Source organism: Trichechus manatus, unplaced genomic scaffold (genome assembly GCF_000243295.1).
Source record: "Trichechus manatus latirostris isolate Lorelei unplaced genomic scaffold, TriManLat1.0 scaffold00097, whole genome shotgun sequence".
Lineage (NCBI taxonomy): Eukaryota > Metazoa > Chordata > Mammalia > Sirenia > Trichechidae > Trichechus > Trichechus manatus.
Genome location: NW_004444033.1, coordinates 2,761,938 through 2,775,679, shown reverse-complemented (window position 1 = coordinate 2,775,679; position 13,742 = coordinate 2,761,938). Strand labels below are relative to the sequence as shown.

Here is a 13,742-nt window from a genome sequence, read left to right as displayed (position 1 = left end):
GTGAAGGCTCTTATTTCTCTAGGACATATTCCAAGAAGCGGGAATGCTGGATCGTATGGTACTTCTATTTCTAGCTTTTTAAGGAAGCGCCAAATCGATTTCCGAAGTGGTTGTACTGTTTCACATTTCCAGTAGCAGTGTATAAGTGTTCCAGTCTCTCTACAACCTCTCTAACATTTATTATTTTGTGTTTTTCGGATTAATGCTGCCCTTGTTGGGGTGAAATGGTATCTCATTGTAGTTTTGATTTGCATTTCTCTAATGACTAATGATCGTGAGCATTTCCTCACGTATCTGGTAGCTGCCTGAATGTCTTCTTTGGTGAAGTGCCTGTTCATATCCTTTGCCCGTTTCCAAAGAGATTCCAAATGTGAAAGAGTAAAGTTCTTATCACTAAACAGTCATTTGGACATGGTCTTTTGGGAGCTCAAAAGTCTTTCTGTCATTTGTTCTTCTGTATTCTCTCTATTATCATGAAGGATGCTCACATATTTCTCCATTCCCTCCCACTTATAGGCAACCAAGGGAAAAAGAAGTCATGAGAAAATCACAATCCATTCTTAAATTTGTCCTAAAGCATATACTTGACCTTCTTACTCTTAGACTTCCCACTCATAGTCAGAATTAAACAGGGATTAAAAAAAAACAAAGTTAATTTTAATACAACTGGGGAGAAATTATCTTCTAACTCATAATAATGAAAAATTGAAAAGCAACAGAGAAACAATTTGGATGAAGAGATAGAATAAGGCCTTATGCCCTAGTTCGAATTCTGCTTTTCTAAAACATAAAATAGGGTCAGTATAGAACCCTGGTGGCAAAGTAGTTAAGAGCTCAGGCTGTTAACCAAAAGTTTGGCAGTTCGAATCCACCAGCCGCTCCTTGGAAACCCTATGTGGCAGTTCTACTCTATCCTATAGGGTCGCTATGAGTTGGAATCAACTCAACGGCACACAGCAACAAACAACAACACAGATGCATAAGCAAGGAAGCCCTATAAAAAGTCACATTCAGACCTGAAACAACACAAGCTACGGGAGACACACACAAGCTTAAGTCCTCGGCAAGTGAGAACAAAGCTCTCGATGTCTCTGAGCCACCCAGCTCTGTTCAGGGACATGACTCACCCCAGATATGTCTGCGACGCGATGGATAGGTACTTCCTTCTTGCTGTGCAACCCTTTCCCATTCTTAATAGCTCTGTGAAGGAAGAAGAAAAAACCAATGAAAATAAAAATCACAAGGGGAAGGCACAGGAGAGCAGAAAAATGAAGGCAAGAAGAGAGGGTTGTTCAAACGGAGACCTACATCTACACACGTCACACTGGACACTGCTGAGTCGCCAGGCTGGATAAGAGTGTTTGGTGGAGGGGAAAACATAAGCCCACTCTTCTCCTAAGCCTAGTTACTGGTACTTGGCTGCTAGTTTCAGCTAACAGTATGCCTGGTAATCAGAGAGACCTCAGTACTTGTTTCCAAATTAAAGGCATTGTTCCAGGCACAAAAGAAGAATCAGTTGGGAGAGCACACTCATAAGAAACAGAAGTAATGTTTCTTTCAGCATTTAATCACGTGAAACATTTTAAATGCAAAATATGTAGCCAGTGTTCCAATTCTAATGGTAATAAGTTCCTCCCAGGTAAAAAGATAAGCTGCCCTGAATGAAGCAATATTGTACAGAAAGTCATTTAACAGTAGGAAAAAAATACGCAAATGCTACATAACTGACATTAAGCCTCATTTTCAATCAGTTTCAGGTTGTAACAACAGTGGACTGAACAGGGGACTCTGGGACTATGCCACACTTCTGACCACTGGCTGGTTCGCTCTAATCTTCCACCTTCTCTCTCTTAATTCCTAGAGTGGTAGCATTAGGGACACAACTGGGTTTCACTCATGGGACCATGAAGGCCTACAGAAGAAAAGCTGATGGGCAAAGCACCATGTCACTGCACTAGTAGGTAAGTCCTTCGTGTGTTCTGCCAGCCATGCAGATCCCAGCAGGGAACAGTTTTGAGTTTAGAGACAGAGAAATAGAAATTAGAAGGCATACCCACTCTGGTGTGACTAGCTTTTTCAAAGGTTTCTGAATTTCAGAGGAAGTGTAGAGAAAGCACCCAGGCCAGGGTGAGTGCGTGAGGCCCTCACACTAGCAGCCACACTTCTCCTTTCTCCCCATGCCAGCTCACACTTAACCACCAGGAGTAGGGACACTCCTCTTCAGGAGTTACTTTCAGAGTCCTAACTTCCTAAATCAAACCCACACAAACCAAACTGGGTGAAAAGTGGAAGAGTCATCTCACTCACACATTTGGGCCTTTATCATCTACTCTCCCCCCTTCTTCCATCCTAGGGTTTGTCTCTCAACTAATATGAAATGCCTTTGGTTGAGAAACAACAAACAAATGCGTTTCTCACTGTCTAGTTTCCATTCCATGATTAGTAAGAAATGAAAATACAGAATTTACAAGGAAAAAAATCATGCACTCACTCACTCACCTCTGATCTGAACTGCTAACTGAAAGAGGATTTTCAAGTTCCTTGAATCCCATGGTTCCGCCTTAAATTGAATCAAGGGATTCAGCTTTAGAAACTGCATCTGGGTCAGAATGTTTCCTATTATAATATAATCTAGTGATTTATCACTCAGGGATCTTGTTAACAATCATTGACTTGGGCTGATTCTCAAAGTTTGCCCTCGGTCCCTTGGATTTCTAAACTAACAGTAGAGATGGTTTTTATGGAAAACCAATGGCTAGAAGGAGTCCCTGGGTGGTAAATGGTTAATATGATTGGCTGTTAACTGAAAGGTTGGAGGTTCGAGTCCACACAGAAGCTCCTCAGAAAAAAGGCCTGGAGATCTACTTCTGAAATGTCAGCCCTTGAAAACCCTATAGAGCACAGTTCTACTCTGACACACGTGGGGTCACCACAAGTCGGAACTGACTCAATGGCATCTGGCTTAATGGCTAAAAGCCAACAAATAATCCAACTCTCTCATCTCCCAAAACCCTGCTTACCTATTACCTGTGTCCTATTTCTACAACCTCTCTGCCATTGACAGGCTCTCCTGTTTTGCTACCCTAAACTGTAGGGAAGAGCCTTAAGAAGGAAGCCTCTGTGAGGCAAGGCAGCTTACTCCCATCCGACTGTAACTCACCCTCCTCCAAGGCAAGGCCTACGAAGCTCTCTGCAGGTCCTCTGGGGCACAAACTGCCTACAGCCTTATCCTCCTCTAACAACAAGACCAACCAAAACAAATGGATCTGCCCTGTGCACAGACAGGTTCATGTTACAGCACTGCTGAACTCATGGCCTTTCCTCGGGCTGCGAACATCTCATATGCTGTGAGGGAAAAAGAACAGGGCCTCACTTGATGGAAAGTTAGAAATCACAGGCTCTCAACGCAAGGGCAGTAAGGTGGTAAACTCAAATTCTGCTTTCTTTTAATGACCCTAAGTAGCTCTTTGCCATAAGCAGAAATCTAGGACTCAGCCAAGAACTAAATATGCTACCAAAGGGAAAAATACTACACCCCAAACTGAAAATGTAGCTAATAGTGTCCACATGACATTAAAACACAAAACAGAATTCTTTAAAATTAAGTCTTTACATAAAAACAAAACAAAATTTATTCGTTTATGCTCTGCCTTCTTCCTAAAAAGGGTATTACTGGATACTTATTTGCATTCAGGCATTAATTTTAGAAAACCCTTCAAAGACTTTATTTTTTTCATATCTAAGATATGGTTGTTAAATTAGATCAATTTCAGGCACATTCAAGAGGCTGCTAGAGAGTAGCATTATAATATCATATATAAACTGAGAAATAGTTCTTATTTTGTTACCTCTTAACAAAATAGAAGGAAAATTGCAAGTTAATAATAGGTAGTTAATCATTCAGTTTAAATACTGCCCACCTAGGAAACACTCTAAGGTCTAAGTGGTCTACCAGACCCAGGCTACAAAAGGCGAGGATGGCTAGAAATGAGCTAAACGGTTTACTTCAGCGTGAGCCTCTTTTGCTGTGCCGAGCTTGCTCGGGTTCGTGTTCCCACACTGCTGAGGAAATGGCTCACGGTGAGCCATCACCAGAAAGGCTCTCTCAGCCTGCCAGAAAGCTAATGCTACAGCAAGAGCTTCTCCCCAGAACAGCACCTGGGGAAAGTGCCCTAACACAGAAGTTTATACATGTATCTCAAAGAGGTAAGGAGCAAAAACCGAGTGGTGGCTTCCCACAGTTCTTTGCAGAAGGGAATACACACCTTCTTTGTTCCAGAACTATGAAAAAGTATGACATGGCTGCCTAAGAGCTATATAGATGGAAAACAAAAATGTGGAGAGCCAGGGTCTGCTGCAAACAGTTAGCTGCCTTGTTGTCACTTCTCAGTGGGGCTTTCCCCCACATCTTACATAACCCGGCTTATCTGAGCTATGTTGGTGGGGCTCAGTCTTTGAGGTATGGGAGTCTAGTCAGGTAGCCACGCTTACTGCCACTGCCACCTGCTCCTAGAGGGAACACTAAACTTCCCTCCCCACACTGCCTCTCTCTGCAGGCCGCAACCACAGCTCTGTGGCCCTTTTCATTAGGCAAGGAATGAAAACTCCTGACTTCTAAACTTGTCCTGCTGCGTCTGCTTAATAGCAGCTTCCTCACAAAGGCAGGCGAGTGCTCCGGCTGGCCAGGAGAAAGGAAGCAGCGGGGCAGAACACAGCCTGCTCCTCTCAGAAGCTGTCTTTTCCAAGAAGCAGCAGCACAAAGACGGCAAAGACCAGCAGGTCCATAATGGAACCAATCACCACTAGTCAGGAAAAGCCAGTCCATGACCACGTACATACAAAGAGGTAACAAGCCAGAAGAGCGATGGAAACTCAGCTCTCTAGGTCGCTGTAGGGTGCTACAGTGTGGGAGAGGAACCCCATCCAGGTCGCTGAAAACACACTGCTGTTAAACGGCAAAGTCTGAAATTCTCACGTATGAGCTGCCACTGCCTTCTCACTAGAAGAGAAAATCTATAATTTTGCAAAGGCAGATGAGAACTTTGTTAAAGCAAAATCAGCCCACTGCTTCAACACAACAGGACTGGAAGAATCTGAACACATTCTTCAACTCTTTGGGCATAGGAATAGAGTTTGCTCTCAGGTTCTATGGTCCCTACCTCCGGAAGAATATCAGGATACTGAGTAAGCCACAGACAAGCCACCCCAGGGCTGGCCAGTGACTGCCTTGCAAGAGAACAGGACATAAAAAGGAGGAAGGCAGGAAATGCAGCAGTGATATAAATATCTTCAAAAAACAGAATTTCAAACTTCCCAGAAAAAAATTAATTTCCTAATAATCTAATCTGAATTTCTGAATTTCATAAATTAGACAATGGAACAAAATAAAGAGCTCTGAAGGCATTTTAACAGTTCCAAGACAGAGCCCAGGTAGCGCAATGGTTAAGTATTTGGCTGCTCAATGAAAGGCTGGTGGTTCAAACCCACCCAGTGGCTCTGTGGGAGAAAGGCCTGGTGATCTGCTCCCATAAAGACTACAGCCAAGAAAACTCTATGGGTATTGCTGTGTATATTCTCAAAAACAACAAAAACAACAAAAAATAAATTAAAAAAATTAGAAGCAAACAAACCTATGGGGCAGTTCTACTCTGTCACATGAGGTCGCTATGGGTCAAAATCAACTCAACGGCACCTAACAACAACAGAAGACTAAGACTTCTAAAGTTATTTAAGTAAAGAGCTGGATAACTGATAGCCAGAGGAAACAAGTGAGAATAAGGAAAGCTGGATCCTATAACAGCCTGAAAAAAACAACCAAATGATGAACCTTCTCCAAGCCAGAAGCCTTAGTACCACTGACATACAACAATAGTCCATCCTGGGCCCACAAACTCGCCACAATCTTAATCCCCATTCAGGGGGGGTAGATTGTTATACTCTAGAAATATTTTTGTGAGTTTACAAAGAAAGCCAAAAGAAAAAAGACTGACAGTTGGATCCAACCTCGCCACAATCATAAGATAGGCGTCACATAAGGAATTCTTCAGCCGGGGTCCTCGGTGAGCTTCAGGTGGAATGCTGGGAGTATCTATGAACTACCTTGAAATGGCAATAGAATTACACATGTGAATTTTCCTGGGAGTGGGATCTTTCATCAGATTCTCACAAGAAGCACTACTGTCATATATAAAAGGGATCTAAAGAAAATAAAATGATGGGAAGCAGAAATGGCATACAACAGAGAGGTGGATGGGGAAATGATGGGGCCAGGGAGGAGGCCACAGAGCAAGGAGCCCCTGAATACATCTCCTCATTCCTAACTTCCCTTTAACAATGTATTCCTGGTAACCAGAGACCAGAATTTCCTTGACTTTGGCTTCTGCTTTCTCCCCTACCCCCAAAACTTGTTTCCTTCCTAATTGCGCTCACTTAGCCCTTTTGTAAGCACCCTGGTCCAGGCCCTCACTATTTATTCCAAGATGACTTCAGGAATATTTTAACTAAATTCATTCAATCCCTTTTGATACTGCACATCACTCTGATTCAACAGGGCACACCATGACCACATGACCTCTCCATAAAAATTGGTTTCATCATTCGGTCCCCTACTTATACCCCAAAGACCGCCAGCCTGTTGCATCAAGCTGAAATTCTTATGCTTGGTGTTCATGGACCTCCACAAAGTGGCCTCAGTTATGTCTTCATATAATTTCCTCATTATTCCCTCTAATCAATTAGGCCCACATTTTCTCCAGCCCCACCCCCAACATTAAAGTTGTTCATTATGTGTGTCCCCTGGGCTTCTGCTCTCCCCTTGATCCTCTGTTCTTTCAGGTCTGCACTATAGAATGAAAAGAGTTTTGCTCTCTGTAGACATACACCAAGCAATACTGTATGTGTGCCACTTAGTTCAGCGTGGAATTATAAACGGCAATGTATTATTTTCAAATTGCATCATGTGTTAATCTTTATTTGTATAGCTAGACTACAGGCCCTTTGAGGGTTAGGGTTCTGTCCTTAACATTTGTTATGGTATTTAACACAGAGCTATATTCACATAATTATGTAAACTCAGGGTCATCTAGTTCAATTACTGTGTGCCTAGTAAAGCTGAACAAATGCCTGAGTACTGATAATCTAATACAAAACACTGAACATATTTCAAATTGGAGACACGAATAAAGCCAAAATGACTGCCAGGCAAGAGACTCAGGCTTGCTGGCTCTCCTGGACTCACAGGCTCATAATATATACTCCGGGTCTCGGGTATACTGGTTTTCATATTTGGGATGTCACAGGGCAGAAGAGGTTAAAGCCTGGGGTCTTTAACTAGACCCCAGGCTTTAACCTCTTCCTTGAGCAGAGGAGCATCAAGAACATAAAGCATCAAACATCCTCCATTAAGTCTCCTTGAACTAGAGAAGATAAGCAAACAATATGAACTGACCACAAGAAACAATAAAATGTAACCAAGTGGCAGGACTGTAAGGAACTCCTACTAGAGAAGAAAAGAGAAATGACTAAGGAGAAAGGAAAATAACTCCCACAGAAAAGGTTTAAAAAGCAGAAGAAAGAGTGAATAACTTGTTGAACTTCTAAAAGCACTTTTCACCGTGTTTCAGGTCACACTGACAAACGCATTATTTCAGTGTGAACCAAATACAGATATCAGTGAAACATGGCAGCGCTAAACAAGTCCTGTGCTATTTCTACTGGTGCCTTGGCAGCTGGAGGAAACAACAGGGTCCTGCTACTCACAAAACAGTCACAGGTGCAGAGTGGTGGGTGAGGCAGCTGAGATTATACAGCTGCATTTTCAACGAAAATGAGAATTACTGATAAGAAAGACAGAATAGATGGAGAGCACAGAGACTGGAAATGAGGAAATTGAGTCCTATGGTCAAGGGCAGGTGGGTGGACTAATGAGTCAGCAGGTATTAGGAGGCAGTAAAGCAAATAAAGAACTCTAGGCCATCATCTTGTCTAAAACTAATATAAGGAAGAAATGAAGACGAATGCTATTGTGGTAGGCGTGACAATGGACTGCAGTAGTTAGGTAAGTGCCAAAACCAAAACCATAGTGACTCACAGCAACCCTACTGGACATAGCAGAACTTCCCCATAGGGTTTCCCAGGAGGAGCTGGTGGATTCAAACTGCTGACCTTTTGGTTAGCAGCCAAATGCTTAACCACTGCACCACCAGAGCTCCTAGGTAAGAGAGAGGAGCAAAAACAAAACAAAACCCTGTGGGCTCTATGGCAGAGAACAACAACAGAAGCATCATCCCAATGCTAGAGACAATGGGAAACACAGACATGCAAACTCTACCGTCCCAGATTAGGATCAAAGGAACAGTAGGGATAGGAAGATGTTATTATCAGTCTAAAGTCTGCAAGAGAGGACCAAGTCTCAGCAAGGTGAGATTAGATGCAACGGTAACTAAAAACTGCCTCACTGACACTGGTTTTCTAGTTTGTGATGTCCTCATTAGAAAGGCAAAACAAGTCCACCAAAGACAATTTTTAAGAAACAATGATACATCATTCTATTCCAAGTTATAAGCACTGTTAACATATTTTCTGAGTGCTGATGAGCACATACCCATGTTACACGTTAAAAAAATTGCACCACAGTGGAAAACGTTTTGTAGCCTTCTTTTCCCCCCAGAAACAATAGCTAAGCGAACACTTCCCTGTGTCGTTGATTTTTTTACATCATGTTTACCAGCTACGCAATAAATCCATCATATAGATGTATGTCCCATAATTTAATCAACCCACTATTGCTAGCTATGTAGGTGAATACAGTTTTTTCCACTATTATAAATAACACCATGAGGAGTAACTTCCAGATAAACTGTTGGGTACCTCTTTAATTACTTCTTTAGGATAAATTCATAGACGTGGAACTGCTGGGTCATAGGGCAAGGAAGCAGTATTTCTGTTTTCCATCTTCCTTTCCCAAGGTGAACCAGACAGAACATGGCCTTGCCTCGTGGACTTTATTTGTGGATAACCCTTCAATTCAGGGGCTCATTTCCTTATGCATCCCTGCGACCCATATATCTCTCCACTCTTGCCATTATATTTGCAATTATTTACTTGCTCACCCAAACCCTTTCTAGACCTTGCACTTTTGGTTTTTATTTCCAATGCACTTGATAAAATATTTGTTGTTGTTATATGAACAAATTAGTAATAGAACATCTTAATGTGCCTTTTGACCGAGTGAAAAGAAACGTGGTTTGGAAAAAGGTGCTTTCCAGTGTGAGCTGCATTTACTGGGACCTACTGGAAAAGATTCACTGCCAGCCCCCTCGGGATCTGGCTCTCTGAATGTGACACAAAATCAAGAGGAAGGGGAAGTAATCCTTTTCAACTTCTGGGTCCAAAGCTGGAGGGGGAGTCAGAGGCAGTTTAAGATAAAACAGAAATGCACGAGGGAATTTACAAGGAATTCAGATGCAAAGAATCCTACAAATGAAAGAAACTAGGAGTGGATTTCCCCTTCATAAGGAGCAATAAACTTCTGTGCACTGATGTATCAGTGATTAATTATTCGGACTATAGTCTTCCTGAGAGATTTGCAAGGATTAGAGCAAAAGTAGGATAGGGCTATCCCTAACAGAGACTCAGCTCTCTGACCCACTCAGCCAACTGACATTGCAGATGAGCCAAATCAAGCAAGCACAGCAGCACTCAAGATGATTTCACATTAAATTAGCCAAGAGCTGGTAGAGGCTAATCAGGAGGAATCGAATTAAGGAGCCATGAATGCAGAGTCTGAGGAAGGGGAAAGAGGTGGGAGTCAAGGGAAATGACGAGCTGTTCAACTGGCTCAGTGGGAACAAGATAGCCGTGATCGCTGGGAAGACCCTACCAAGACATACTATAGAAACCCAAGGCTTGTCCATTCCGTCCTTTTCTCTATTACTTATTACCATGATTGTACTCCAATTATAATAAAGATTCAAGTATTCATCTGCCATAAAAGGACACAAACTGATTGTGTGATGGTGGTCCTGACCATTTACAATGGTCAGGAACTATTTAGGGTAGTGGTTCTTAAACTTTAGGGCGTTATCAGAATCATCTGAAAGACTTGTTAAGCAACTGCGGGCAACCAACCCACAGGGTTTCTGATTCAGCCGGTGGGGGAGGGAGTGCAGAGAACTTAAGAATTCTAATTTCTAATAAACTGCCAAATAACAATGATGTTGCTGGTCTAACAATCACACTTTGAGAACCACTGGTTTAGGGCATGGTTATAAGACATGTAAGGAAGTCAAAGGTCAAGTGTTATCACTTTACTGTTACAATTTATTCTGGACTGAAATTACATTCCCCAGCATGATAATCTTCAAATATATTGAATATTTTGGATTGTACAAAGGTGTAAGTCTCTTGGCCAAGAGAACAGTGAGATGGAGAGAATGGACGAGCTGCTCTGGACAAATGGTCAATAGCTGAACATATGGAGGGAACCAAATCATCTAGGAAGATTAGTCTAGAACAGTTTTCTCTGAAGGAACACAACCATGAGTGTGAACTAATGATTACAGAAGAGACTGAACAAGGAGAACATCTTACTACCAGTCTATCATCTCACCATGTCCCCCACAGCTTTGTACCCAAGACGGCAGATAAACCTAATGGATTCAAACTTTACTCCGACTCCCTCACATCAGTCATAAAGATAAGTCTCACAGCTTGAGTTATCTCAGGAGGAACTGGGGGGTGGGGTGAGGGAAGAGAAGGATAGGATGAAGAGCATGAACAGATCCTCTTAATATCCTGAAGGAGAAAACTATTTGGAAATGGAGACATTATACAGCTCTCCAGAAGTGGCCATTTGTGCTGCCTTAAATGCAGATTGATTACTGCTATTTGGATGTTGAGTGCATCATCTTTTCTGAAGAAAGGGAAAAGCTAAATTTCCCCACATTCAGCTGTATCGCCAAACCACTTCCCCACACCAGCTCTTTTAATGCATTTTCCTGTTATCACATCCACTTGCTATAGCTGCTCTACCCTACTCCCTAACAGTGAAACCCCCCACAATGAATCCTGCTGAATCCCATTAGCAACCTCATGACATGAACCCAAAATGCAGTAGGGGGTGCGGTTCCAGAGTTAAAGAAGAAAGGCAGCCATTAGCTACGTCAGGGAAAGGCCAGTCTTTCTCTCTGTGCAGGCTTCCGCCTGCACTGGCATGGTATAATGCAGCTGGGTGAAGAAGGCAGACGATCATTCACCCAACTCCTGTCTCTCCATGATGCTGAAGCTGAAAACCCAACAGTACTCTGGTGTTAAACAGCCATCTACGATTAAATGGCAAGGGAAAGAGAAAAACTTCAAAGCTCTGTTTTCACAGTAATCCATAGGTTCTTGTTATAGTCAAAGAATTCTCACTTGTTGAGGTCAATAGAGTGAAAGTGAGAAACCCTGGTTTATTTAAAGTTGTACCATTAAACTACTGAGAAGATAAGAACGGAGGCTGGATGGAAGAGGTGGCTTTCAGAGAGATGCTCCCATTGGAAAATTCAATAGAAGCGAGAGCTGGAATAAAAGGTAAGGCGGGCAGTGTTAACAGTGCAGAGGGAGAAAGGAGGAGGGGCCAAGAAAACAGGTTAGAGGAGAGAAGAAAACAGGAACATCCAGAAATACTATTACAATTATTTAGTGCCTGTTCCTACTGGATTGCATGCTTTGTAAGGGCTGAGTTTGTTATCCTTTTTGTTCACCACTATTATCCCCAATGTCTGCGACCCAGGACACATTCAAGAAAATGAGAATAAAGAGAAAAAACTGAGCACACAGCCATCACACGCCAGGAAAACCAGCCGTGAACAGCTGTTCTCAATAGAAGTAATGGTTTGTTTTCCTGTAGAACTGGTTAACCCATATAATCTTTACCCTGTTGTAGGATATATCCAAGGAGCCCTGGCTGCACAATGGTTAAGCACCCAGCTGCTAACGGAAAGGTTGGTGGTTTGAACCCACCCAGCGGATCCATAGGACGAAGATCTAGCCATCTGCTGTCATAAAGATTACAGTCTAGAAAACCCTATGGGACAGTTCTGTTCTGTCACACAGGGTCACTGTAAGTCAGAATCAGCTCAATAGTACCCAACAACAACAAGAACACAAAAGGATATATCAGGTTTAAAATGTCAAGGCCCATACGCTCAAATTCAACACCTATTTTCTCACTGGATTGACATGGAAATGAAATTTGCTGCTTTATCAAAACAGTCAACAAATCTGAATGGTGTTAAGAACCAGCGGTGCTGACTCTTCCATTTAAAAGTCCTGAAGTTGTATGTTTTCACTTAGCAACAGAAAGTGCTGGCAAGTAACTCTTCACATTTCATTTATAATCAATATAATAAATGCCAACAAAACTGAAAAACACAGATAGGAAGAATCCTATCAAAAACTGTTTGTTCTTACTTAAAAGCATTAAGTCTTTTTCTTCTTTTTTTTCCTACTGAATTTTTATGGAGAAATCCGTCTATAAACCAGGGAAAAAGTGGAGCTGCTCTGGCTAAATAAAGAGTAGGAGACCGATAGCACTTCTTTCCCAGTGGTACTGAAAGCACCTGAGTGGAGCTGCAGACTATAATTAAATGTCACTGCTCTAAGTGTGTGGAAGTTGGTAAACCCACCATGGCCCCCAGTAATGAACCACCCACAGAGATTCTTTATTAAAAGTTTCCCTCTTAATGGAATGCAGAGTTGATTGCCTACATGAACAACTGCCTCCTTTGCCATGAGACCAGAAGAACTGGATGGTGCCCGGCTGCCACTACTGAACATTTTGATCAAGGATTCTATAGAAGAATCCTGATCAAAAGGGGAAAAACTGTAGAACAGAATTTTAACTCTCATGGAATTCAGACTTTTTGGAGCTGTTGAGGCTAGATGAACCCCTGAAACTATTACCCTGAGATAGTCTTTAAACCTGAAACCGAAAACTAAAAATATCCCCTGAAGCCTTCTTTAAACCAAACAACAGTCTAACTTAAGTAGTAAAGAATATCTGCTGTGCGCACTGTGCTCCTACAAGGAACTTTTTCTATGGGATCGAATTGATAACAGCAACTTGAAAGGTTAGATAGGAAGCTTGGGGGAAGTAAGTTTATGTCAATAAGGGAGGAAGAAATTGGAGAAGGAGGGTGAGAATGGCTGCACAATTTGAAGAATGGAATCAATGTCACTGTATTGTACATGTACAAATTGTTGGATTGGTGTAATGTTTAAAAAAAAAACAAAACATAAAAGAAAACAAAACAAAAAAAACTGTTTCCCTCTTAACACTGACTACTGATATGGGTCCTAATAGGACAGAAAGAGTTACCAACAAGCTTAGAGCCTTTTTATCATAGTCTGTGATGGAAGTGCCAGTACAGAGTGCTGAGAGGTTCCAGCAGAGAGAAGCTTACAACAGGAGCGTGCTGTCAACCATGCTGAAAAAAAAAAAAAAAGCCAGAGCTATTTGATAGGATTTTAATTGAAGACTGGTGCTTATGGGGTTTAGAGATTGGAGATGTAGAAGGCAGCAGACAGGAGTGCTAGTTTTGTTTTTTAAAGAAAGGGGATGTTGAAAGGCTTTCTTAGTCAGAGAAAAGAGTCCTTGGGGGAAGTGGGAGGAGAGGGAGTCAAGGCAGAGCTGAGATATGGGCAGGTTCATGCTTGCCTCTCCAAGACAGAGGCCAACACCACAGTTTTCTGAATCTGCA

General features: G+C 42.1%; 1 protein-coding gene across 1 annotated transcript in view; it reads right to left on the bottom strand.

Annotated features, from left to right (window-relative positions):
• The window catches only part of SND1 (staphylococcal nuclease and tudor domain containing 1), a 503,780-nt gene that overhangs the window by 196,304 nt on the left and 293,734 nt on the right, over positions 1-13,742 (bottom strand). Inside the window, exon 14 of the mRNA XM_004382627.2 lies at positions 1,128-1,200. Within this exon, the coding sequence (XP_004382684.1) occupies positions 1,128-1,200 (73 nt within the window). The remainder of the gene's footprint in view (positions 1-1,127; positions 1,201-13,742) is intronic.